Below are 26,687 nucleotides of genomic sequence, written 5' to 3' on the forward strand. Positions count from 1 at the left end.
TCATTTTGCTGCCCCGCGTTGCGTTATTTTTGAAGCACAAAGGTGCGACATATTTTAAACAATCTGTCGCATCTCTGTGCTTCCCCCTGTGCTGGCGCACAAACTGCTTCCATGCACTCTTACAAAGCAAGGATGCCTGCTTCACGGGGATGATAGTTTGTGTGGAGGAAGGAGTTCCCGTCCTGCACATAAGCAATCTGAAATGGCGTTTCACAACTTCTATATGTGCTGCATTAGCACACATAGAACTTGCAAAACGGCATTGATTTAAAGAATTGTTAATACACAGGAAGGGACACCTTCCTGTACATAAACAATCATTAGAGGTCCTTCATAGCACGCATAGAAAGAGGAAAAAAGCAAGGAGAAATTAATAAATTTCTTCCTACGCCTCCCTGGGGACACAGAGTGTTCAGACGCATTTCCAGATTTACAACTTCTTGTCAATCTGGAAATGTCTGGTGCCATGGATGTTGCGTGGGAACACCCACAGCAACCCCCATGGAAGGCCCCTTTCATGCAAAGTGCTGCTTGCGAAGGGGGTGTATTTACAAGGACTTTCTTGTCCTTGTAAATATAGGGCAGAAAAAGCGCTGATGGGCAGCATAAGGGGCTTGTAAATCTGCGCCATTGAATTCACGTCTGTTAGGGCGAGTTATTTCGAGCTGGGACAAGCTTTGAACGCAGAACGGACAGATAATAACGGTGACACATGTAAGTAGTTTAGTACGAACACATGAAGTAACACTATGAGCATAACCTAATTTTAGCCCTCTTTGTATGATTGTCAATGAAGCACCTTCTACCACTTATCAGTTTTTTTTTAATATCAAACAGCGTTTCAATTGTTTAGTCTTGTGGGCCCATGCTTAAATGAGTAACTTCTCCAAACTAGAAATAATCTCACCCCTACATGTATATGTGTGGAATTCTCTGCAAAAGTGTAGATTTTAAATGTTGGAGGGACACGGGGGATGTGAGTGGGAAAGAGGCAGGCTTACTACTAAAGGGCTATAGGGAATGAGATTAGGGAGAGGAGTTGGCCTAAAGGCTAGGGCGCTCGACCTCGGACCTGGGGATCTGGGTTTGAATCTCGGTAACAACGCCAAAACCTCCTGTGATTCTGGGCAAATCACTTAATCTCCCAGTGCCTAAAATGAATGTGTGTCCGTCCTCATGTAACGTAACTGGTGCTATGTAAAGCGCTCTGATACCTGATTCGGTTCGGGTCTAGTTCGCTCTATATAAAACTCTGCAAAAAATATAAGGTAAAAATAGCAACCAACTTGTACCCCAAATCCTTATCCTCCTGCAAATCGGGAACTGTGCGAGCTGCAGAAGGCTGATGCACCAGTGGGATTCTTAGCATAAGGTACAAGTATATCCTATCTGCGCCAGACCGAAGTTTGAGTCATGAAGCAGGCACCGATCCGTAATTACTTCAGTTCAGAACCAATGCACAAACGGATTCACTCCACCCAACAGCTCCTTGTAATGCTACCAGCTTGGCTCTGCTTGTCAGGCTGCCTGATGCCAAGAAGGCCCTGGTGGGGTACATACTTGCTTGGGTTTCTTAAAGTCCTAAATGTACTAGTGTGTCTATCTTTCAAAGCATCTTACTCTCCAATATGAAGCCCATGTCTGTTCATTGTATTTATTATGCTATTGTACAGTGTAGTGCGTTGTTGTTTTCTATGGTATGTGCCATATAAGTAAACACATAGACTGCCAGATTCTTAGAACTATTAATTATTCTCATGGTCTAAGTACCATGGTACTGGACATAACCTGACGAGTTTGTCTCTGGTCATCCTCACTTGTTCCTGCCCATCGCAAGAATGCCTGCTCTCCCCCCACTTACTGTCCAGCCTTGAGCGCAGGAAGTAGTATCCAGATTCTCTGCTGCATTGTCTTAGTTTTCAGAGCTGACATGCGTAAATCTGCCAGACCCCCCTCTCCTTAGAAAAGAATACATCTCTCCCTTTTAGAAAATAAAGCCCCGTCATCTTGGTGACTGCCAAAACAGTTGAAGCCCATTGTGCAGACATTGGAGTCTTGAAGTTGATCTTGCCACGGCTCTTGCTGCCTTTTGGTAGACTTTGTCTTTGTGACCATATCGCATGGGATTTCAAGTGATTACCCTGATGTCTCTGTTGTTCACGTTTTGTGGATGCATTGTGTCCGGCCAGTGGCTGTTTATTTCCAACCTCTAATCCTCCTAGGGAGCAAAGGTAGTCAGGTCAGTGATCGCCATGTTTGTTCATGGATAAAAGAGCACAGTAGCCTCTGTGTACTTCTTGAGATGTGATCTTCCTAGAGGGTTGTGTTTGATAATCAAGATTTGTAAATTGTGGCAAATCACATAGGATCTCGAGGTACTAGGGATGCTAGCTGCTTAGTGGTGATCTTGTTCATTTGAACAGCCAGGTCTTTAATCCTTTCCTGAATTGCTGGAGTGTTTGGGCGGTCCTGAGGTGCAGGTGCTTTGGCTGCCCGGTGTGAGAAGGAGCGTTCCCCTCTTGTGGCTCGGCAGATTCAGGGGTGTCTGAGAGGTCGTAGGTGTCTGGGTGGTTGGTGGAAGGTCATGCATTTGTTGATGTATGTTAGTACCTCATTGTACATGGCCTTGCATGCTTGTGTCAGCATATTGAACTGGCATATCTTCTGGATCGGGAACTAGTGTAGATGCTTGAGGTGAGGTGTGATGTGGGTCCATCTGGGGAGGTTGAGGATGAGTCTTGCGGTTCAATTTTGTATTGTTTGTAGTCTCTTTAGGAGGTGTATGGTGCAGGAATGTGGAATTCCTATAGCCTGACGCCCAGGACTTATTGTTTGGGGTCAAGGGCAACAAGTTTTTATGTGGATTTTGTCTTTGGGACATGTAGGCCCAGTCCCCTGCAGCACAAACCCTTTGGATGCCAGTGTGCAGTATCACATTATGCATCAGGAAACCTGCAGTTAATGTAACATGTAACATGTGAATGCTGTTCAAACTTGTATTTATCGTGTATTAATTGAAAGCCTTTATTATTAGGATGAGCGCTCTTAGTAAATGTTGTAAGCTCGGACTGCACTACTGACAATGGTTCTGTAAAAAGGCAGGGCCGAATTCGACCAAGAACCCTTCAGTATTTGCCCGGCGTTAGCCGCCTATCATACCATTCAATATTACCAAACAAAGAGGCAGGCGCTGGAGACTGGAAGGCAGGAAACAGGAGTTTATTCCGACGGAGCAGAACACGTCAAATCAGACAACCGGGTATCTTCTCGAGGTGCTCTAACCGCATCTCTGAGGTCTGGCCTCTTATACACAAGTTTATGGCTTTATTACATTTATTGTGTCCCTAAGGAGTTAGGCCCTTATGAATGGTTGAGACTAGACCTTATATGTGTGTAAAACAAAAATTATCTCGACCACAATTACTTCAAATAAACTTAGATGGATGGAAAAATAAATATTCATTCCAAACCAGGCAAATCTTTTATTGCCATTTACTTCAATATATTTTAAACAATTTTAAGGTTGTATTAGCAAAAAACAAACACTATACATTCATTGTTCAAACACTATTTACAAACATCACAACAAAATACATTAGGACAGTGTCAAAGCAAGCTACAGAAAAAACAAAAAAATTCAACAATACATATAAGCAGCAGCAAATGAATACTTCAAAATGTGTGCGTGGAACATGTGCCAAATAAATGGCAATTAGTACAAATCGCTGGACGACTAGTTCCTAGTTCTTTTTACAAAATAGAATATGTTCCACAAACACAAAGCCAACGCGTTTCGAGGCCCTGGTCTCTCATCAGGGCTTTCGTTCTTTATATCTGTAGGATGTAAAGAAAGGAAACTAATTACTGGACTTTAACTAGAAGGATTGCCTCTCCTAAACTCTACAGTGGTGATTACCGACTATACATACCGGGTTTAAGGATCATGTAGCGAGGGCGTCGCGTTCTTAGTGAATCAGAAATGCCAAGGAATTTATTCACAGGGGGGTATCTTGTAACTACAAAAGAAATGGGAGCGCATGTAACCATTGCGCTGAAATGAATACTTGCTAACTACTAAAGCAAAACCCAAAAAAAGAGGGGAACTGACCTTCAATGTGCCATCTCACGGCCAAACTTCAGATAAGGTGTCACCATGTGCCAGAAATTCTGTGTTAAAAAGACATATGTTGGAAAAATAGTCAGTGTAACTGAGAAAGCCACTATTCGTCGCATATGTCGAACGAAAAGCGGGCGCCTACCTTTATTTAATTCAGCACTAGCCCATAAAGTTTATTCTTCTTCGAAAAAAGGGAGGCTCCGCGCTCGGACCTAATGCGGCAGAGAAAGGAAACAAAATCAATCTCAAGGACTGCTCAGCGTCGGGACAGATAACTGGAAGACACCGCACGGACAGGGGTCGCTTACCGGTTATCTCAGTGCCTTCTCTAAACCCGTTTGGGAATCGCATTGATTCAAAGATGGCCGGCGAGCTAAGTGCTGTTGTTTATACTCGTTCCCGGACAAGTGCATTCTGGGCTTTAGAGTTTAATTAAAAATTAGGACGGACATGGATTGAAAGGTACAAACTTTTGGGTGTTATGAAAGTGGCACATTGGTAGGTCAACAAATGATTTAATGTGCAAAGGGCATCTAAATGAATATAAAAATTGGAAAATCTGATTTGAATGGAACTTAATTTTTTTTTTTATATATACCCAACTGCCTTGGAAGTGTTATTAATCAGAAGGATGTGAGGGGGAAAAAAAGGCACTTAGACCACCCGCGGGTGCCACAAGAGGAAAACCAAGTCACTTGTCAAAATATTAGGTCTGAAATTGGTAGTCAGCTTTTTAGCTGTGTCAATGTGTGACTTGTTTTGCCATGGTTTTTGTAAAACATTATTGTTGTGGGAGCTGCCGGGCCCTCACAATTATAACAAACATTGGCAAAAGCAAAAATTGTTTTTGGTCAGTAGTTACTGGCCCTGATCAAAACTACTGTGTGTGCCGATATTCTCTTTACGAAAAAGCGGAATGCTGTCACTCACAGTGAAGCCAGCTGATACAGAGAGAGAGAATTTAAATGAATGTCAAAGGTCATGGCCAGACTAAATTTGGGGCCTAATTATGAAGAAAGTCTCAAAAGTGCACCCATGGTATATGTCCTTGCATTAAGTGCAGCTATACGGCTTTTGTGAATTCCCAACAATATACAAAAGTAGGACAAAAATAGTACTCCTAGAATATATTTGTGAACTGCATTTTAGCATGAGCAGATATGCATGTGTAGATTGGCTCATGCGAGTGCTTGCAAATTTACTTTCCATCCATCCACATTTTTCCCTACTCTGGAAGAAGGCTTACGTCTGCCTTTGTCAGGAGTACATTTCCAACATTTCTCAGTATGGGAAAAGATTAAAGAAGAGTTGTTGTAAACCCTTAAAACATACAAGTTAGTAGGTTTGCACAAGCTCAAAAGGGCATTCTAAACCTGGAACTATTGCTTACCATTACCTTCAGCACCAGTATGTAGATCTGTGGAAACGTGGCAATACAAGGGCATTGCAAGTATTCAAACACTACTATGGTAAGAGCACTATCATAATCAGAGAAGCTATAAGATCTTATATAATGAGATTGCTGACATAATTTGTCGCCACACTACATGGCACCAAAGGGACAAGTGGATTTTGTTACAGGACAAGTAGATTTATGAAGCAACCTGCCCCATGGACAAGTAGATATTTTAATAAATTCTACACCCTTGATGGTGATTCCTACGTAGAGTGTGTTCCCGTAGTCCAGCTGGTGTTAAAGGCCTGCGTGACAGTCCTGGTGTTGACTGGGAGCGACCTGAACATCTTTTGGAGCAAATGAGACTTCTTTTACCTATTTCTTCATGGATAGCTTGCTGTCCAAGAATATGCAGATGTTGCGGGTGTGCTCTGTTGGGGCAGGGGAAGAGCCGAGTTCAGCAGGCCACCATGCGTTGTTCCATGGTGAGGTGTTGTTCCAAAAAAAGAGTACTTCTGTCTTGTCCGTGTTGAGTTTGAGACAGTTGCCCTTCATCCACTCGGCAACGTTCATTATGAATCTGTGGAAGTTGCTTGGGTGGTAGAGGGGTCTTCTGATAGTGAGAGGATGAGCTGGGTGTCTTCAGATTAGGAGCTGATGTTCAGTTGGTGCAATCTGACAGCATTGGCCCGGGGGGGGGGGGGGGTCATGTACAGGTTGAAGAAAGTGGGTCTGAGGGACGATCCTTGGGGGACACCGCAGTTGATCTTCTTGATTTCTGAGGTTAACGGTGCAAGACAGTTTCTCTGGGTTCTTCCTGTAAGGTCCGAAGCGATCCATTTGAGGGGCTCTCCCTGGATTCCGATGTGGTAGCGTGTGCTGATCAAGAGATGATGGGAGACAGTGTAAAAGGCAGCCTACAGGTCCAGGAGGATGAGGGCTGCTGTTTAGCCTCGCTCCAGGGGGGCCCTGATGCCACCAGTAGCTGCGATCAAGGCTGTCTCTGTACTGTGGTTGGCTCTGAAACCTGATTAAAAGGGGTCCAGGAAGTTGTTGTGTTCCTGGTATTTGGTGAGTTGCTGGTTGATTGGCTTCTCAAGAACCCTTGCTGGAAAGGGTGAGCTGGGAGATCGGCCGGTGGTTCCTTGGTTCCGCGTGGTTGGCTGAAGTTTTCTTCAGGAAGGGCCTCACTTCAGCATGTTTCTAGTCCTCAGGATAGTAGGCTGAGGTGATAAAGGCGTTCAAGACTTTCTTGAGCTCTTCACCAATCATTTTAATCTCAAGTTTGAAGATGTGGTGAGGACAGAGGGCCGTCGATGCTCCTAAGTGCACAGAGTTCATAATGGCGATAGTGGCTTGATCCGGAGCCACTAGGAACAAAATCACAGCCTCCTAAGAAATGTGTGGCACCCTAGCCAACATATTACACAGCGAGATCGCAACCATCAATGAAAAATTTGAACTGCAACCCTATGGCAAAGGGTTAGGGTCCTACTAGTATAGCTAGGAACAAACAGTTTGAAGTTTGGGCTGGCACGCAATTTGAATTGAGTGTTACTTCATTGAGATTGAAATGTCTTGGTACTTGAAAGATTGAGAAAATTTGGTCATTTTTCCTGTCTGGTCTTGCACCCATTTCTTTTTATTTGGGCAGTTTCATGTGCAGGCACTCTGGTCCCTACTATATCTCCTTTGTGCCACCATACACATTAAGATCATTCTAATTTATGATGCGCTACAGAAGTGTCTTATCCTTTTCCTTTGTTTCTGGTCTGAGGTGCAGGGGAAGGTCAAAAGTGTTGCTCTCTAGAGACAAAATGTGGGGTTGCTCCATGGTGTTCATGTTCTATCCACTCTGCTTACATCTTTTGTTTCTCTTTTTTGTGTCACAGTATATTTGTGGTATGATAGCGAAATGTTGCCTCTTGCGTTCCCAAGTGACTGAGCATTGTCTCAAGGGACATGTCATCCTCTCTTTCAGAAGCTGAGCTTTATTTACTTCTCCCATTACCCCGGACCTTTTTTTGTAGCCACCATTGTGCAAGTTGTTCTCGCAGTGATCGTTAAAGGGCTATTGGTTGTAGTTGAGATGCTGTCAAGAGACACTTCAGCATGCTGTTAGGAAAACCTGCAGTAGCAACTGTACTCTGGGCACGACTAGTATCCATGGTATATAATATAACTGTAATATTTTCTCGATCTAGAGTTGTTAACACCATTGCCTGTTCTCTTTTAACTCCTCATTGCCCTATTCCTTGTCGAAAAATGCCAGAGAGACTGTTTTTGTCATTTGCATGTTGGTGAGTACCACAAAACCTAAGGTATCCTGCATGCTCACTTATCTGGCCTTTTTCCTGCCTAAATTAATTCTCAGTACCAATGACTTAGTGGTATTATTTGCTGGACCCTCACGCACCCTGTTGGTGCCATGGTTTGTAGTGTGACACCCTGGTCCCTATAAACCAGGATGGGCGTAACCATTTACCAAGGAGCACTTTAGATATTGATTGCAATGGAGTCCGTTGGGGTATAGATGGAAATACTTCAAGGTCTCCATTGTATCCATTTATTTAGTGGCATTTGGCATGGTTATAAACAGATATATTGTGAGAGTTAAGTATCTTTACACCCTAATGATGTGTTGTGATTAGATCACGACACTGGGCGTTTGTCAGGACCCTTTTATAGATGCTCCATAATTTTAGTTCTAAACGTTGAGTCCTATTTGGTCAGGGTCTTGGTAATTGTAAAAGACAACAGATAACAATGAACATAAAACCTGGCCTCTTGTCCGAGTTTTTATTCTGGGCTCCTAATAGTGCCTGTGTTGGATATATAACTAATTGACATGGTTGCAGTTCACTTCTCGTTTCTTTTTTTGACAGACGAGGGCATAGCATGCACGCTAACATGTTGGCATTACATTGATGAACAATTTGTGGTGTGGTCATTTCAAATACACTGAACTCCGTGATCGTCAAGTAATGCATGTTTCATGGTATATACAAATAGAAGACTTATTAACATGGTTGTAGTTCACATTGTTTTTTGACAGACAAGCGATATAACATGCACACTAACGGGAGCATTGCATTGAACCATCGCAGAGTAGTCTTTATGCAGTCACTGTATCATTCCTGCACAGATATAAAATTAACAAAACAGGGGTGTGCTTTGTGTTTAACTGCAAGTATGGCACCGCGTTAAAATCCTTTGTGTAAAATCCCTAAGTAATACCTTGATCCGTTATCACTTATGTTGTATGTATATGTTTAACTAGACTCCAGGTATTATTGTGCTTTCAGATTTGGTACTACATGTTTTCTATATGGGGTACATTATTGAGCAGTTGACATAATCCATATGTATTTTATAATAGAAAACTTGTATCTTAAATTTCAGATATTAATTTGAGAAACGCCAGTTAAATCTGGAGAATGTATGCGTTGGATGAGGATGTTTGCAGTCATGTCAGAGTCGTGGTCCGGGTTCGTCCAGAGAACCAGAAAGAAAAAGAAGGCAATTATCGACGAGTTGTTCATGTAGTCGACAAGCACCTTTTGGTTTTTGATCCAAAAGTGCAGGAAGTTAGTTTTTTTCACGGGAAAAAAGTTTTAAATCGGGACGTCAACAAAAAAACAAACAAGGATCTCAGCTTTGTGTTTGATGCCGTGTTCGATGAGAAGTCCACTCAATTGGAAGTGTTTGAAAACACAACAAAGATAGTGATTGACGGAGTTTTGAATGGTTATAACTCTACAGGTGAGTTTAAAGACTTGAAAAATATTGTTACCTCCTGTTTGGCTGTAGTTTACAAAGATGTCTGCCTTTTTTTTCAGTAAAACTTTTCAAAATGCTCCAGAGAATATTTGTTCTTTCTATGTATTTTGTTGTTTTAATGATAAGCATGAGCGAGGCTACATTTCAGTCGTTTGTGGTTGAGAAAGTTGAAATAATAATTTTAAAAAAATTATGATAGCCACCGTTTGTGACAATGTTTTCACGTGGAACTTCTTGTCACTATGACTGATTTACAAAAGAAATACAACATTGCATCCGACCGACCCGTCTTCTTGCAGGGATATATCGGTGTTGTAGTTTCTGTAAAAACGTGCTGTATCAAGAGCCAATAACTGAAATGCATTTTACAATAATTTTTCATTGTGTATGAACTATACACAAGTTCATATTGTAAAATATAAATAATGATAAATGGTTATTAATGAAGCCTATATGTATCTGAAATGTACACTGGAAACCTAGTGTAGGGACACTGGTTATGTGTACATTTCTGAATTGTTGTCAGCCATACTGTCGTGATATCATGCTATATTAGTTCACCATATTGAGCAACCTTTAATTCCAATTTGTAGAACCTGAACGTGCATTCTTAGGAATATAAACAAAGGCATGTCTAGTCCTTTTTTTGCCAAGCACAAGCAAACTGGTAGTTAGATTTCTTGTATGCATTTTTCTGTCTTGGCACTTGTTCGAAATCGGATTTCTGGTTGGCTAAGGCTTGCGCCAAAGCCAGGCAGAAACCACCACTCTAGTCGGGGCAAGGGAGTCACACGCCAAGATAACCCCTGCTCACCCCCTTGGTAGCTTGGCACGAGCAGGTAGGCTTATCCCGGAGGCAATGTGTAAAGCATTTGCGCACGCACACGCACACAGCAACAACATCCCAGGCACACCACAAAAGGAACTCCACACAAGGTTATATAAAAATAACTTTTGTATTCTCAAAACACATCAGATAGTAATCACACAATATACATTGTGCCAACTGGCACAGGTAACATTCACAATGGATTATTTACATGGGACAGGGCCACATGGACCACTGTCAAGAATAATCACTCAGTAGGAGTAGCACTTCTAGAACTTAGAATAAGTGTTGCACAAAATAACAATTGTCGAACACAACCAGTAACCACTGATAAAAGGTAGGTACACACTACGCAATACTAATCACCATAGGCATAGATCATGCAGGGACCAATGAACTCGCTAGTATAAACTATACTAGGCAAAACAACCTCCTAAGCATGAAAACACATCTAGAGGTATCACAGGCATAAAGGCATTGCACATTATGCATAACTCACATTAGGCCTAACCAGTAGAAATACAGTAGGCAATCTCCTCACTAGTCTAAACACATTGGACCCTACCCCCTAAGCATAACTCGCATTTAGGGGCGTAAATCACAGAGTGAAGTACCATCTCACTAGCATAACCACATGGAATGCAACATAACCTCATAATAATAAACCACAGTTTAGAGGTATAAAACACAGGGTGCGCAAAACATACTATAAACAATACATTTCCTAGCACAACCTCACTCTAGTACACAAATCACATTAGGGTCCAGGTTGCGCCAGAACCTAAACATTGCAGCTGCCCACTGCTTGCTGGGCAGCTGAGGACATGAACAGGGCCTAAACGCTGCAGCTGGCACTAACTGCTGCGCAGCTGTGGAAGGCCAAAGTAGGGGTGAAGGAGTGCGACTCACTCCTGAGTCCAAAGACATGCCCCTAGAAAGGAAAACCTAAACGGTGCAGCTGCCCACTACTTGCTGGGCAGCTGTGAAAGTCACAAATGCGACATGGGCTCTCACTGGCCCTTGGGACAAACTGCGCCAAATGCGGGAGCCCTCTAGGCTCTGACCATCATCCACAACACGGCGGAGCCCTCCAGGCTCTAGGAACAGCTTAGTGGCGGTGAAGCCATCTGGCTCTAACATCAACTGCGCCCCAGGAGCCCACTGGCTCCTTAAACAAAAAGGTGCCCCAAACGTTGGAGCCTTCTGGCTCTGAAACACTAATGGGGGGTGGGGGAGCCACCTAGGCCCCTGAAACAAACATGCCCCCTAGAACTGGGGCCCTCGGGGGCAAGAACACGGGCCCCTCTAGCCCTCGGGACCCCCTGGGCCCTTTAAACACATATGGACCAGTCAGAGCCACACAGGCTCTCTAAACAACTAAAAGTTACCCCAAAACTGGAGCCACGCATAGGCTCTTAAAAATAGTCATGCCCCTATCGTTGGAGCGACCCTCCCTTCAGGCGGGGGCCGCTCAGGACACAGGCCGGGCTTGGACCGGCCCCATCAAGGTACACCTGGAGCCCCCCCAGCCCTTGCCAATTCACCGGGCTGTTCTCGGGGGCTGGGGCGGACACCGACACTTCCCCGCGGTCTTCTCTTCACTCGGGCGGCACGCGGGGCTCTCCCTCCTCCTAGGTGAGCCCCGCCTGAAACCAACCTTCTGGAGCGGCACGCGGGGCTCCCTCCTCGCAATGGGAGCCCCCGAGAGGCAATCACCGGACTTCTGAGTCGCCTTCCCCCGGGGGAAGGCGGAAGTGACGCCAGCGGCCCCGCCCACAAGCAGGCAATCTCGCCTGTCTTCTGGGTCGCGCTGGGACGCTGCCCGGCAGTCTCCGTTCTCCTTGGGCTGGAAGAGGGGTAGGCTCCCTCGCAGTCACAAAAGTAAACATCGGGGTGGGCACCCGACATAGTTTAAATGTCAGAAACACGGGCAATCGGCCTCCATGCAGGGTGGGCACCTGCCGCTTTAAATAAACGAGCATAACGCAGGGTGGGCTCCTGCGCCCCCTAAATGATCCCTTAAGCAGGGTGGCACCCGCGAGGCACAAAGGGAGGGGGGAATCCCTACGAGGGGATTCCCACGGCGAGGGCTGCAGCGCCGTGCTGCTCAGCCCCGGGCTTTCCATTTCCTAGGGAAGTTAAATAAAAGCGCCCAGTCCAAGAATAAGGCACAGGAAGGCTTTAACAAGCCTGGGTAAAAATCCATAAAGGAGGAAATAGGTCCCAGAGGTCCCAGGCATAAGAGATGGAGCACAGCAGCTCCCAGCAAGGCAATTCCTCCAGCATCCCGGGGCTGGGCAGGGCCCAGGGAGGCAAGCCTTCCTCCCCCCCCAGGCCCCAGCACGCCCCTGGTAGATTCAAGTTGGAAACAAGAACACTTTAAATGAGGTCACTGCCTCTTTTTATACACAATTTCCTTTTGTTTCCAAAGGTACAGGCAAGGGGCGAACCAGATGCAGCTAGTTCCTGAGCACTTTGTTTTGCTCAGCCCCTCTGCCTATTCACAGGATGGGTCAGGGACATCGGACACACCACAGGGGGTGGAGCCAGTATTGTGAGGGAAGGCCCAGTCCTATTCAGGTCCCAGGTGCACCCCTCCCTGCCATCAGCATGCAGATCTCTCCATTCACCACCGGGGCAGACCCATCCTGACTCCTGGACCCAGGCACACCAGCCAGCCAGCTCCAGCCCATCACCAGCCAGACCGTCAAATCACATTCACTGCACAGACAGGCCAACTTCTAGAAGTGGCACTTCCACACTAGATACAATAAATCCGTGCACATCATCGCGCAGCATTTAATCACACGAGTTCGCACATACCAAACTCGACCCTGCACTCCCCACACATCCGGAATTACCATGGTCACACATATTCCCCATGCATTACTATGGGAGGACAGGCCACTGTCACCACACATATACAGAGAGCGCACGCATTTTACACTGGACCACAGTGAAAAAGTGCGCAGAGGTCTACAATCACCAACACCAGAAACAGGCTAGGCAAATGCAAAAAAGTTTCAGGGTGAACCTGCCAAAAGGGCTAGGCCCAACAGCACTCTTCCCCGAACCCATACAATATTTTAAAGGGATCTACATCCGGAACCATAAATACTCTTGCGCCATTTTATAATATTTATTATATCCCCCTGTGATGTGTAATAGGTAAAATAACCTGAACCACATTTACTCTTCATTCTTATACTGCACATCCATAGCAATTCTCTGCACACATACCCTCTTTGGTCATGCATTTACCTTTATCTATCCACTCTACTCTTGGAACTCAAGGAGATTTGCAAACATAGGCACTCATTAACCATATCTGCCCCACCTTTCCTTTGAAACCGGGGCATATTTATCATTTGGCCCTATTCTGGGATTTTTTAACTTCTTAATAAGTGGGCAAGATGATGCACATTAGGTAAAATAACATTTTAATTGTTCCTGCAGGTCCCCCTTAAGCCCATACATAGTTCAAACAACTCATAACTGGTCTGCAGATTGGGTCTTCTCTTCTCTACTCCTCATTCCCGTGTGGAGCTAAAGCAAATTATTGGGTTTGGGCATATGCCAGACTGCCTAATTGAATCACAGGAACTATTTAAAAAAAAAAAAAGCTCCTTTTGGGAATGTTCACACCCATGCATGCCCCCAAACGCTAGCAACAGATTTTGTGATGTCTTAAGTTGCAGCAGTTAAGTACATAACGCAAAGTAAATATAGACTGTGAACAACTCGTTCAACAGGCAGCCATGGGGATGAGATATAGAGCTAGGTTAGAGAAAGGAAAAATGCCCCACCTCCTTCCAGAACCACTGCACCACCACCTATCAACCCCCTGTGACATCACTAACTGAGACTCATCACTTTGTGTACTTTCCACTGTCACCGTATGAAGTCAGCCCAGTGAGGAAAGTAGCAGCCACCTGCTGGGTCAGATGAATCTGGGGGTTTAAGGTGCCATTCGTGACTGTCCCCCAGATGCGAGATGTTGAGATGGTGTGAACGAGTTGCAGCACACTATCATTGGCATTTTGTATATGGCTAAAACCATAAAATGCAGCTTTAGCTACACAAGAAGAGAGAAGAAATAGAACAAACCATGGGAAATCAGAAAAATTAGAGACAAATCCATGGTTTATAGACACCCTTAATTTGCATTCAAGGAAAGTGTTTAGGGGTTGGATTGGTTTTTATTTGTTACATTATTGAGAACTGGGTGCAGCACAGAGCATCTTTACTGTTATTGAGTAAACCTACTTTAGGGATTTCCCATCCCCCTACATGTGGAGGCAATCTCACTGGCCCTAGGCATTTTGTGCTATTAACGTCAGGAAGCTCGAACATTACAGGTTGCGTAACTTTTCCCTACATTCTTGACATTTTGTTTAATTGATTACTAATCAAGATCTGGGAACATGACATCAAGTGTGATTTTGGGTAAAATGCTGAAGTCCAAAGATTCTTGTTAGGCCAGATTGAGAGATGTTATGTGGTGTTTTGCAGGGTGTATTTTTCTGCATGTGAAAGGGTAAAGGCTCATCTTTTCATTGTAAAAAAGTATTTCCTGATTTCATAGGTTTGATATGTTTATTATGAAACATCATGACAAAGCCAGTATGTTTGAACTACTTATTGTGAAATAAATGTTAAACACAGTAGGCTTTTAAGGACACATTGTTACACCGGCAGGCAGTGTTTTGTTCTATGGAATTTCACAGAATACCATAGCAGGCAAGGTTTTTGGTGTTAGTGATCCACCCAAACAAACTGTGGGCAAAGAAGATATGGGCTACAATAATCCTGGTTATGCTGTCCTAGGTGATATGATGTTTTGCGTTGCCAACTGTAATTATGTTTCCATATGCATTTTTATGACTGTGCCCAATGGTTGCCTTGTGGACCGTTTATGCTCAGTACAATAGTACTGAGTAGGTTATGGTGATAACCGAAGATGAAGGCTATACAGGCCTGGTTGTATATAATGAAATGTTAAGATGAAGGCAGTAGGCCTAGCATATTAATTGTGAAAATCATATGCCAAAATCAGTAGGCATTTGATTGATTGATTGAGCTTTTATTCGATATGCAAGATATCTTGTAAGCGTACACCGAATACAGCCATTTACAAAACTAAAAAATACATTATTTAAGAAGCAATATTAATGCACATTTAAAAAGATAAAAGGACATATAATGCCAGAATAAATTAGCTAAAAAGGGATTAAACTGCTATTGACAATCTCTTGCATCGAATCAACCAAAACTGTTTTAAAAATTTGGCAATACCACAAACAATAGGGGGGGGAAGTGTCCGTCATTAAAATACGCAGGGCTACTAAATAACTACGTGTGCCCATATTGCGGCAGATGGGTTTAAGCCAAAAACTCCTGGGCTTCGCATAGTCGGGACATTCAAATAGGATATGCGTAATGGACTCTATCCTGGTGGGACAACATGCACAAAAAGGGGACATGTGAGCACCTGATTTCCATTTTGACACCAGAGCCCCAACTGGAAGGGAGCCTACTCTAAATTTAAAATACAGAGCTCGATCAGCTGGAAGAGTAATAAGGTCCAAATAAGGCTCGTAGACTACTGCATCTTTTACTGTTAAAAAGGCAGCTGTAGATTTACAATGTTCGGAATGTGTAACTAGCCGTTCCGCAACCCAGTTCCAGTATAGTCTCTTCAGAACCTCTTTTGGTGGGGCCGATCTTGATAACCAACAGTCCCCCAGTCCAATTTCCTCCAAAAGTTTTTTAGTATCTCTCAGCCACCTTATTTTTGCCCAACCGCCCAAGCTCATTATCTCCGCCAACCCTTCAGCATATGATTTTAACTCTTCACCCCTCCAGATACGAGTCCATAAGAGGAGTGGGCGAAGCCGGGCTTGGTCTTTAATGTTCTTACATCCTGTGTCCAGTAGCACAGGAACTGTTGGAGTGCTCGGAGGGATGGCAATTAAGGATTTCAGGAGTTTGCTCTCTGCTGATACCAGGGAGTCCAGACAGCAATGCCCCCACAGTTCAGCCCCATACAAGGCTGATGTTACTACCTTAGCCTTGTAGATGTCAATTACTGGGGCGAGCGACCTCCTCGATGATGCAGAGAATTCCCTCAAGAGGGCACCTCCAACTCTCTTGTGATTCAGGGCCATTTTAGCAATGTGGTGCGACCAGTTCATGCTGTCCGTGATCCGAATTCCGAGGTAGTCAAATTCGGATACTTTCTCCAAGGCGACAGAATTGAGAATAGGGGGGCGGCCCAGTTTCCTTGGAGGATTTAGGACTAGAAACTTTGTTTTGTCCACATTGATTACTAGGCCCTTTGCAACACAGAAGTTCTGGAAACGGGTTAGCAGTTTCTGGAGGCCTTGCGGGGTCTTAGAAATCAAGAGCGTGTCGTCCGCAAAAAGCAGGGTGGGGATCCGCACTCCTCCGAGACAGGGGGCGTCGGCTGGTTCTTGCTGGAGATATTCCACCACCCCATTTACATATAATGAAAAAAGAGTGGGTGCCAGAACGCATCCCTGTCTCACACCCCTGGACACTGGTATTTTCTCTGATAGCTCTCCATTTCTTCCCCAGCGGACCTGGGCAAAGGTGTGGGCGTGAAGGCTAATAAGGAGGGACAAGATGTAAGGAGGCAATCCCAACCCATAAAGCACCCTCCATAACTCCTCCCGGGGAACTAGGTCAAAGGCAGTCCTCAGGTCTATAAAGGCCAGATATAGACTGCCCTTGCCTAGCTCCACCACCTTCCACCCAAGAAGTGCCAACCTAAACACCTGCTCTATCGTCCCCATTCCTGCTCGAAAGCCTGCCTGGAAGTCTGATAATATTTTATTTTCCTCCACCCAATGGAGAATCCTACCAAGTATAGCTTTTCCTGCTATCTTTTGGGTGGAGTCTATCAGGCTTATGGGGCGGTAGTTCCCCGGGGATTCTCTGCATCCTTTTTTATAGATCGGGACCACCACCGCCCCCTTCCAGGAACCGGGCACTGGCCCTCCCTTCATAATGTCATTAAGAAGAGCTGCAATAACCCTTCCCCACACCACTGGATGTGCCCGCATGAGATCCCCCCGGTAGACCATCTGGGCCTGCTGCCTTGCAGGGGGCTACCCACCCAATTACCTTTTCGATCTCTAGAGGTGTAAAGAGATTATAGGTATGGGGTTCGGATACCAGTGGGGAGGTCACCCTGACATTTAGTTCCCCATCCGCCGGGAGGTATAAAGCCCCAAAGTGTTTTACCCAGCTTTGTGGGGGAATATTACAGGGTCTCATAGTTTCCTCGGGCCTGTTCCGGGAGCCTACAAGGTTCCAAAAGCCCCTTGAATCTTTACTTTTGCTAGCAAGGAGTAGGTCCTCCCAAAATTTCTCTTCCCACTCCAGCCTCGCAATTTTAAGGGATCTATTGTAAGCCTTCCTTGCTTCCAGTATGTCGCTGTGGGATTTGCACTTCACTGCCTCTACAAGACTTGTTTTGTGTACCCTGCATGTTTGAGTGTACCAACCATTGCCTTGCTTTTTACCTCTTTTATTTCCTGACTTACTAGAGGGGATTGTAAACACCTTTGTCAGAGTCTCTACTAGGGAGACAAAGACCCCACTCGCCTTACCCACCCCTTCAGGTAGAGACCCCAGGTTTGACACTGCTTGATTTAAGAGGGTTGAGATTTCTCCAATCCTTTCCTCAGAGAGGACCAGTTTGGCCCATTTTAAGCGCCTACCACAGAGAGAGACTACAGACTCATCGGGGGGAGATACTACAGGATTAATGGGACCCTTTTTAGGAAGGCACCACCACTGGGCCATGGTTAGGGAAAGTAGGTTGTGGTCCCTTTCAATCGTCGGGACCACAACCATATCCCTCACTTGGCTCCAGAGACATACATCTAGTAAGATGTAGTCTATTCTAGAGGTGTGTCCTGGTCTATTATATGTATGGGCCCCCCCCCCTATCTGAAGTTGTCCTTCCATTCACTGCCCTTAGGTTTAATTCAAGGCTCAGGGAGTATAACTGTAACGCCACCTGTGACCATCTCCTAATGGGTGGAATCTCTTAAACAGGGATCCCTATCCTAGTATCCTCCTCGTCCTGGTCTAGGGCAACGTCCGAGCCCAAGGGCTCGAACGTACAATTCATGTCCCCCGCGACCAGGATACATGACTTGTGCGGAGTTATATTCAAAAGGGTCTCTAGGAGAGATAATACAGAGGACTTCCTCCCGCCCTTAGTCCCTCTGGCGTACACATTGTTGACATTTAATATTATTCGCCCCCTAGGGTCTCTTAAAATAATATTTTGAATTTCCGGACTACCTGTCTGTGGTTCCTCTATTCTGCAGTCTAGGGAGGCTGCTACCCATATAAGCAAGCCACCCGAGGGGCGTCCTCTCCCTGATTCCGAGGTTAGCGCGGGCACAGAGTAGGAGGAGAATCCCACCCTATGTACCGACTCCAAACTCCAGGTCTCTTGGAAGATGCACAAGGAGTACTCATCGACCAAGGCATTCCAATCTGGGAGGGCCAGCTTTCTTGCGATCCCTGCGACATTCCAGCTGCAAACCTTAAAGACTCGGTCCGTCGCAGCTGATGTGTCGCTGGTCGCGAGAACACTACTATCCGCAGGCCTCACAGGAGGAACATGCAAACAACAATCTAAAGAAAGGGGCAGGGAGGCTACCAACCCACTAGCGCTTGCCGTTGGGGGTGAGACTGTTCGGGGTGGTGATGCTACCATTGGGCATATTCTATTAACAGCTGCCATATCTGCAGCTGTATTTTCCCTCATGTCGCCCTCGTCCAGTCAGCAACTCCCCGGCACCCACGAGGGGTTCAGCCCATTGCACCCAAGGTTCCCAACCCAGCGTGTATCCCAGTTTTGACAAAAGCCAAGGATACTAGGACCCTCCCTTGGTGACCTAGTAATTTGCCTAGGGTAGAAATAGGTTAAGTCCACTACTTTAACCCCTACTGAATCCATACTTTTTATCGGACTACAGATGGCGCTCACTACTCTGGGATCTTGGAAGTTTATTATTATACAGTCCCCCTCCTGTGATTTTTTTTCCTTGCCCTACCCACCCTACTCTGCGAACACTTAGAATAAGCCCATCCACACCAGCCGGAATTGGCTTGTTTGACTTTAACCAGTGGATGCACTTATTCTTAAGAGATTGGTGGTTTTCCAACTGGCCTTCCTTCAGAAGAGGAACATTTACTAAAACAGCGACAAAAGGTTGGCAATCTGGTGGAAGGTTTACAGGGGGGATCCGACGTGTGAAGTTTTGAGGGGCCACTGTAGTAGCAGCTGGGGTTATAGATTGAGGAGCAGTTTTGGCGGCCATTCCTGTCCCTATTCCCTTTGCTTTATCTTGTATGCCAGGTGTTTGGCTAGCTTTAGCTTTCCCACTACTTGCCAAGGGCTGCACTTGCGGATGTGGCTTAGATGTAGTCTTGGCAGCCTCTGTGGGTGTTGACATTCCCTTGGGTTTTGGCCCTACTATAGGTGGGGAAGGAATTTTATGTGCTAGAGCTTGCACTCTGCTGGTTTCAGCCTTATTTGTTCTGTTTGGAGGATTAGAATCTACCTGTGGTGGTAAGGAAGCTACTGGGGGCACACTCCCCTTTGGTCCCATGTCCTGATTGTCACTCACTCTTTTTTGCTGTTTAAATATAGTTTTAAGTGAGTAAAACCCATCGAGGGTTGATTGCTCTAGTTTGTCTATTCTAGCCCCCAGGCCCTCAACCCGAGTCAGCAAGGGCATCAAGAGACTATTTACCCTCTCCAAAATGGAATCAATAGTCATGGGATCAATCAATTTGGGGACATTGTCAGTACCATTACTAAAAGGTGGGCAGTTATTTGAACCCATGTGTGAAGCCACGGCGTCCCCTTCCTCCTCAGCCTTATCCTCTAGGACCAGGCCCTTTGCGTCTTTCCCGCCTTGGCCAAGAGGCTTACGTGTTCGTTTATAGAGCGCGGCCTGTCTCACCAGCCTGCCCTTGTTATGGTTACCTGCCTTTTTGCTTTTAGCCCTTTTATTCTGGCTACTTGCGTCAGTTACCGAAGGCACCCCAAGTGGGATTACTGTGATGGGAGTGGGCAATGTTGGCAATGGTGGCTGGGTTTTAGCTTTATTTAGGGGCGTACATAATGCAGGTAGAGGTGGAGTGCTAGGGCCACCCTCTTCCTCAATGCCACTCGGTAGAAACGCGGCCAAATGTTCCAACCTGTCTATGTTGTGCCCTACTTCTAACAGCTCGGGGGGGTCTATAGAGCAGCCCGGGACACCAACAAGGGGGGCAGATTGGTCCCGCTCACAAGCCGGAGTCAAGGCCTGTGCAACGGCCCCCAAGGATGAGCGTCTGGACGGGAGATAGACCTCGGATAGACGGCGTTCGGACATAGCAATCTCCTTTTCTATGACAGCCGTCACTCTGGTAATGAAACGGTCCATAGATCCGATCACTGGGTTCCCACCCCCAACTCCCCTTTCGCCCTCACTCCTGAGCAGTTTGCCAGAACGGGTAGACATGATTGGGGGTAAACCCTAGGGTATCACACACGGCCTACCTGTGCTCGGTGCTAAATGTAAGAGTCGTGGCCCAGCCCAGCCTCTGACAGCCCCGGACGGCCACAGACGGTCCCGCCCTTGTCCCGGGCTTCTCCCGCGTGCGACTCGCGGGTGCGAGGGGCGCTCCGTGCTATTAGGCGCCTCCGGGCGCTCGTCCGTCGTCACACCCGCCGCCGGGGCACCTGGGAGTTGTGGTTCCCCGGGAGCCTGGACGTGCTGCCTCTGCCGCTGGCCGTTTCCCTCACGGCGGAACAGAAGCCTGCCGCTGGCCGTTCACCTCACGGCTCAAGGTATGTCCCCCAAGGAGCTCTGGGCGCTCCGTGCTTTTAGGCGCCTCCGGGCGCTCGTCCGTCGTCACACCCGCCGCCGGGGCACCTGGGAGTTGTGGTTCCCCGGGAGCCTGGACGTGCTGCCTCTGCCGCTGGCCGTTTCCCTCACGGCGGAACAGAAGCCTGCCGCTGGCCGTTCACCTCACGGCTCAAGGTATGTCCCCCAAGGAGCTCTGGGCGCTCCGTGCTTTTAGGCGCCTCCGGGCGCTCGTCCGTCGTCACACCCGCCGCCGGGGCACCTGGGAGTTGTGGTTCCCCGGGAGCCTGGACGTGCTGCCTCTGCCGCTGGCCGTTTCCCTCACAGCGGAACAGAAGCCTGCCGCTGGCCGTTCACCTCACGGCTCAAGGTATGTCCCCCCGCATTTGAGAGTGGATTAATACTACTCTGGATTAAAGCCTACAGATTTTTGGGGTTTTTATTGTACAGTGGAATCTTAGAGTACCTTAGTATGCGAGTGGTTTGGTGTTGGCTACACCCTCTGACAAACCATGAATGTAGAAGATTTGGAATGTGAGAATCCTTGCTAAGCCCTGTTAGGTGAGATGGTATTTTGTTGGGCAACTGAAACTGTTGATTCATTTCCAATTTTATGGCTGTGTCTGAACGGTGCCTTGTGGGAAGGCCTACACTCACACAGCTGAATGATTATGTAATCTGAAATGAAATGAAATGGTTTCGACCCCTTTTCCTCTGCATTTACGATCCATTTCATACATGTAAATATATGTGTATTCATTCAATTAGCATTCATTGCCAACTTATGCTTAGAATGAAGCATTGCTTTAATATGTACAGCACAATTGCATTTTATGCATCGCAACAGTTCTTTTTAAGTTCAAATCGTTTTTGGCCTCGCACCTGCGAACCGATCGCAAAGCGATCGTCGCTGCGAGACTCTACTGTAATCAGTTCTGCTTACAAGGAGTCAAGGGAGACAGGAGACAAGTGATGTGCACGCGCAACCTTGCGGAATCGGATCAGGTCACGCGCGTGTTCACAATCTCTTGGCTCCTTGTAAGCAGGCACGCACGCACACACACACACACACACACACACATACATAGAGAACCTCCCCCGCCACACACACACACCCAGACCCATGGCTTGGACCGATCATTACTTGGTCGAGGCTCATATCTCGATCCCTAATTCTCCCCTCAGAAATAATCCTCCTGACATCCTTAAGCGTCCCTGGCGAAATTTAGACCTTGAGCACTTTCACCAGCTCCTGATGAAAGATCATCCTCAACCCCCTACAGAAGTTTCCCTTGGTTATGACAACTTTTGTGCGTGGTTAAACCAATCTCTGGATTCTCTCATACCACTCAGATGGAGTAAGGCTAGATCTAGTCCCTCCAGTCCTTGGTATGACGAATCCCTTAAACAGCTCAGATCCTCTTGCAAAAAAGCTGAACGTGCTTGGCGCAAAAAATACGATGCTGACCTTAAGTCGGCTTATAGGGCCTGCACCAGAGTCTATCATCGGGCTATTTGTTCAGCTAGGGCTGCTTTTTATTCTCAGGAGATTAGGAATAGCACCAACCCCACCAAGGTTATATTCAGGGTATGCAATGACCTAACTAGTAAAAAGATTAACACTACCATTCTCGAAGCCTCGTTGGCCCACTGTGAGGATCTGGCCTCGTTCTTCGTGGAAAAGGTAGAAGCTATCTATAGGTCTTTCTCTCAAGCCCCCTACAGGGAAAATACCATTGCTCCCGCAGTCTCTAAACCACTGCTTATTATTCCCAGCCCCACACTGGAGGAGTTTAAAGCCTTAACGATAAAAGTTAAATCTGGCTCCCCGGACGACCCTATGAGACCCTTGCAATTTCGGGAATTCGCCCAGTGTTGCTATCCCGCGATGCATAGTCTGCTGGATCTGTCTTTTAACACCGGTATGGTTCCTAGGGCATGGAAGCAGGCTACTGTCATCCCTATTCTTAAAAAGCCTGCCCTTGACCCTACTAAATCTGAACACTACCGGCCTATCTCCCTTCTCCCCAGGCTAGCTAAATTAGCAGAGTCCTATGCCAATCAGATTCTATCTTCTCACCTGCATGAATCTAATATTCTGGATAACTCCCAGAACGGGTTCCGTGCGGGCCACAGCACCGAGACTGCGCTCTTGGTTGTGGTGGAACACATTAGGAAGATGCTGGACCAGGGTCAGACGGCGGCACTGATCCTATTGGATCTAAGTGCCGCCTTTGATACGGTTTCCCATCAGATCCTTTTGCACCGTCTCATGGAGGCTGGAGTCGGAGAGAAGGCACTTGAGTGGTTTCGATCCTTTCTTTCGGATCGAACATTCAAAGTATCCACACCACCGTTTGTCTCGGCCTCTCGTTCTATTCATCAGGGTGTCCCGCAGGGATCGGCCCTTAGTCCTACCCTTTTTAATTTATATGTTCAGCCTCTGGCGGAGGTAGCCCATAGCTTTGATCTCACCATGGTGTCGTACGCCGACGATACGCAGTTGGCGGTGGCACTTAATGGTGATTCCAATATGGATGCCCCTACCTTTCAGTCCGCCCTTAAAGCTGTGGCAGGCTGGATGGCGAACAATCGATTACAACTTAATGCCTCTAAGACCGAGGTCATTATCTTTGGTAGGGAAGGTGGACTCTGGGGAGATCAATGGTGGCCATCTGAATTGGGCCTTGTTCCCACCCCTGTTGCTGAAGTCAGAAATCTCGGAGTGTGGCTCGATGACAAACTCTCTTTCTCCTCCCATACCAAACGTGTAGCTGGTACTTGTTTTGGTGCTTTGCATTGCCTCCGACCCATCTTTAAGTTCTTCGATGCGGACACCAGACAGATCATAGTCCAAGCTCTGGTTCTCACCAGATTGGACTATGCCAGCTCTCTGTTTTTGGGTGTGAACCAAGCAGAACTGGCCCGCCTTCAGAGGGTGCAAAACGCGGCGGCCAGGATGCTTGTCGGCCTTCCGAAGTTTGTCTCCGCCCGTCGTACTATTCGAGATCTACATTGGCTGCCTGTAGGGCAAAGAATTAAGTTTAAAGCTCTGTGCTTAACTTTTAAAATTCTTAAATTTGCCTCCCCTCCTATTTTATCGCAGACTATCCAACACTATGTTCCGTCCAGAACCCTCCGATCCTTGGGCTCTAATCTCGCCATTGTGCCCCGCTTTAAAAGAGCTAGAATGGGCGGTCGCTCTTTTTCAGTGTTGGCGGCTGCTCTCTGGAATTCCTTACCTATCACTCTCCGTGCCATTCCTGATCTGCTTCTTTTTAGGAAGGCATTAAAAACCTTCCTATTTTCTTCAGCTTAACTTTCTTTGCTCCCCTACACCTTTGCTGTGTTTTGTTTTACCATCTCTGGAAAGCGCCGGGACGCCTCTTGGCTGCGGCATCTGAGCGCTATATAAATTAAAATAACATAACATAACATAACATATTTATTTTTTGTGGACTGAATTGTTAGATCTGTTTCTTCTCGGTGCATGTATGACGACTAGAGTGCTAGTAAAATGTTTGCGTTGAACACAATCTGAAGTGCGATTTGCTTTACATTACATTAAATCTGACGATTCCGTGAAAGGTGGGGTTGAAACATTTCTTTGAAAGCTTGTATTCGGTCATACCCACAAAAATACTTCAGTTTTATTAATCAACATTGTTTGTTTCTTAGAAATAACATGAAAAACCTAACCCTTCTCCTAACCCCACGCTTTGAGCATGGCCCTAATATTAATCTTGCATAATTGCAAATAATAAAAAAAAAATAATGCAAAGCATTGTCATTTACAATGCCAGTAACTCAAACTTTAATGCTGCGAGACCTATTGCATTGTAAATGCTTGTTATTTATTGAAAACACAGAAGGGAGGACAATACAAAAACCAAGGTTACAGAGCGGACAATCAAGGTATAAGCACATCCTGGAGAAGAAAACAAAGTATGATGGTTCCAATATACAACGGTAGCATAAAAGAATAAGAGTGAGACCATGTTGCACTGAGATGAGAAACAATCGCCAGCTCAGCAACAAATTATAACAAATTATAGAACACAAGGAAGGGAGAAAGAATAAGGAAATAAAGATGACCAGCTAATCTAGCCCCTTGGCAGTTATTGGTAGTTATTGAACCAGTGACAACAGAGCAACGCTAAGTCAAGGTGGATTGACACTGACCGAGACTGAGGCAGTATGAATACATTGCAGGTCGAGGAATTTATGGAGGGTCGTAGCAAAGCTCTAAGGAGTCGAAAGAGCCCCAAAGCTTCCTGTGTGATTTGCCACATGGTGGAGTGTGAAGAGCCTCGTTGTCCGCACCTCTCAATGAAACAACCACTCTTTCCACAGTTTAAAGGAGAATTCATTGAAGTACTTCCACTTGCTTAGTACAACCTTGCACCCCAGGGTGAGCATGAGATCCAATAAATGTCGGTCTTCAACATTTCTCAGATGCGGATCTATAGCTCCTAGTAATACATAGGCGAATTCTGTTGGTGGACGGTAGTGAAAGGTCGCTTGAATGTAACTATAAATCCTGTCCCAGTAAGATTGTAATAGCGGGCAGTTAAAAAGCATGTGCGCCAAGTCACCAACCTGAAGCTTGCAGTTCCAGCTGTTGGGGCTATCCAGAAGTTTAAGTTTGAATAGTTTCTCGGGAGTCCAATATGTTCTATTTATAATCATTAGTTTCGTTTGAGAGAGTATAGGCAAGATTTTGGTAAGGAAGGGAGTGAGGTTTATGTTATCCCAATCAAACAGTATGTTAGAGGAATTTTCTTCTTTCTCCCAGGATGTTTCACATTTCCTGTGTGCTTTTTATGGACTAGGGGCGGGGATCTTGTATATCATGGAGACTGTATGACCCTTTTGTACCAGTTGGGATAGCCTACTGGCTAGTGACGGATCGGAAGGAGAGCTGGAACGGGCTGAAATTAATGATTTGAGATGGAGGAATCTGTAAAAGTCCATGGGTGTAAGTCTGAACTGGGCCTGTAGGCAGGAGAAAGGCAAAGGCGAGGAACCCATGTATAGGTCCATGACTGAATTAATCCCAGACTTCGACCAGTGTTCCCAATAGAGGGACTTGCCATTTATTTTAAGGGCCGAGTTGTACCATAAGGAAGCCAGATTAGATTTGTGTATTTTGACCTTACTTTTGTAGGCCCTCTCTAGGTGAAGCAGGGCCCTCTTAGTGTTGAGCAAGATGTAGCTCGAGTGGGGAAAGGCGGAAGTGTCAGACGTCGGTATAGTAGAGAGAGGCATATTGTTAATGATCACTCTTTCTATATGTACCCATACAGGAGTATATTCCGACCGAGGGAGGAGCCAATGAGCGCCCTGCTTGCAAAGATAGGCAATCTGGTAATTCCTGAAGTTCGGCAGCCCTATACTCCCTTTCTCTTTAGGCAACTGAAGTTTGCGTAAGGAAATCCTTGGTTTCTTTCCCTGCCATAAAAAAGTATTGGAGTTTATAAACCTTCTTCAGGAAGTCGTTTGATAACGTCATAGGCAGCATGCAGGTAAGATAATTAATCAGGGGGTGATCATCATTTTCAATGTTTCCGCTCTACCCCACCATGAGAGGAATTTTGGGGACCAACCATCCAGCAGGGAGGAGATCTTTTTTATAAAGGGCAATCTCGTTTGTTTTAAGGGTAT

General features: G+C 46.0%; 1 protein-coding gene across 3 annotated transcripts in view; it reads left to right on the plus strand.

Annotated features, from left to right (window-relative positions):
• The window catches only part of KIF18A (kinesin family member 18A), a 379,530-nt gene that overhangs the window by 581 nt on the left and 352,262 nt on the right, over positions 1 to 26,687 (plus strand). For 2 of the 3 annotated variants that reach the window (XM_078684198.1, XM_078684201.1), the window contains exon 2: positions 8,916 to 9,275. In XM_078684198.1, coding sequence (XP_078540324.1) covers positions 8,951 to 9,275 — 325 coding nt within the window. In that variant the 5' untranslated portion in view covers positions 8,916 to 8,950. Of the gene's footprint in view, positions 1 to 361; positions 715 to 8,915; positions 9,276 to 26,687 lie in introns of those variants that run through there. The other variant, XM_078684200.1, reaches the window with a different exon arrangement.

Source organism: Lissotriton helveticus, chromosome 3_2, assembly GCF_964261635.1.
Source record: "Lissotriton helveticus chromosome 3_2, aLisHel1.1, whole genome shotgun sequence".
Taxonomy (NCBI): domain Eukaryota; kingdom Metazoa; phylum Chordata; class Amphibia; order Caudata; family Salamandridae; genus Lissotriton; species Lissotriton helveticus.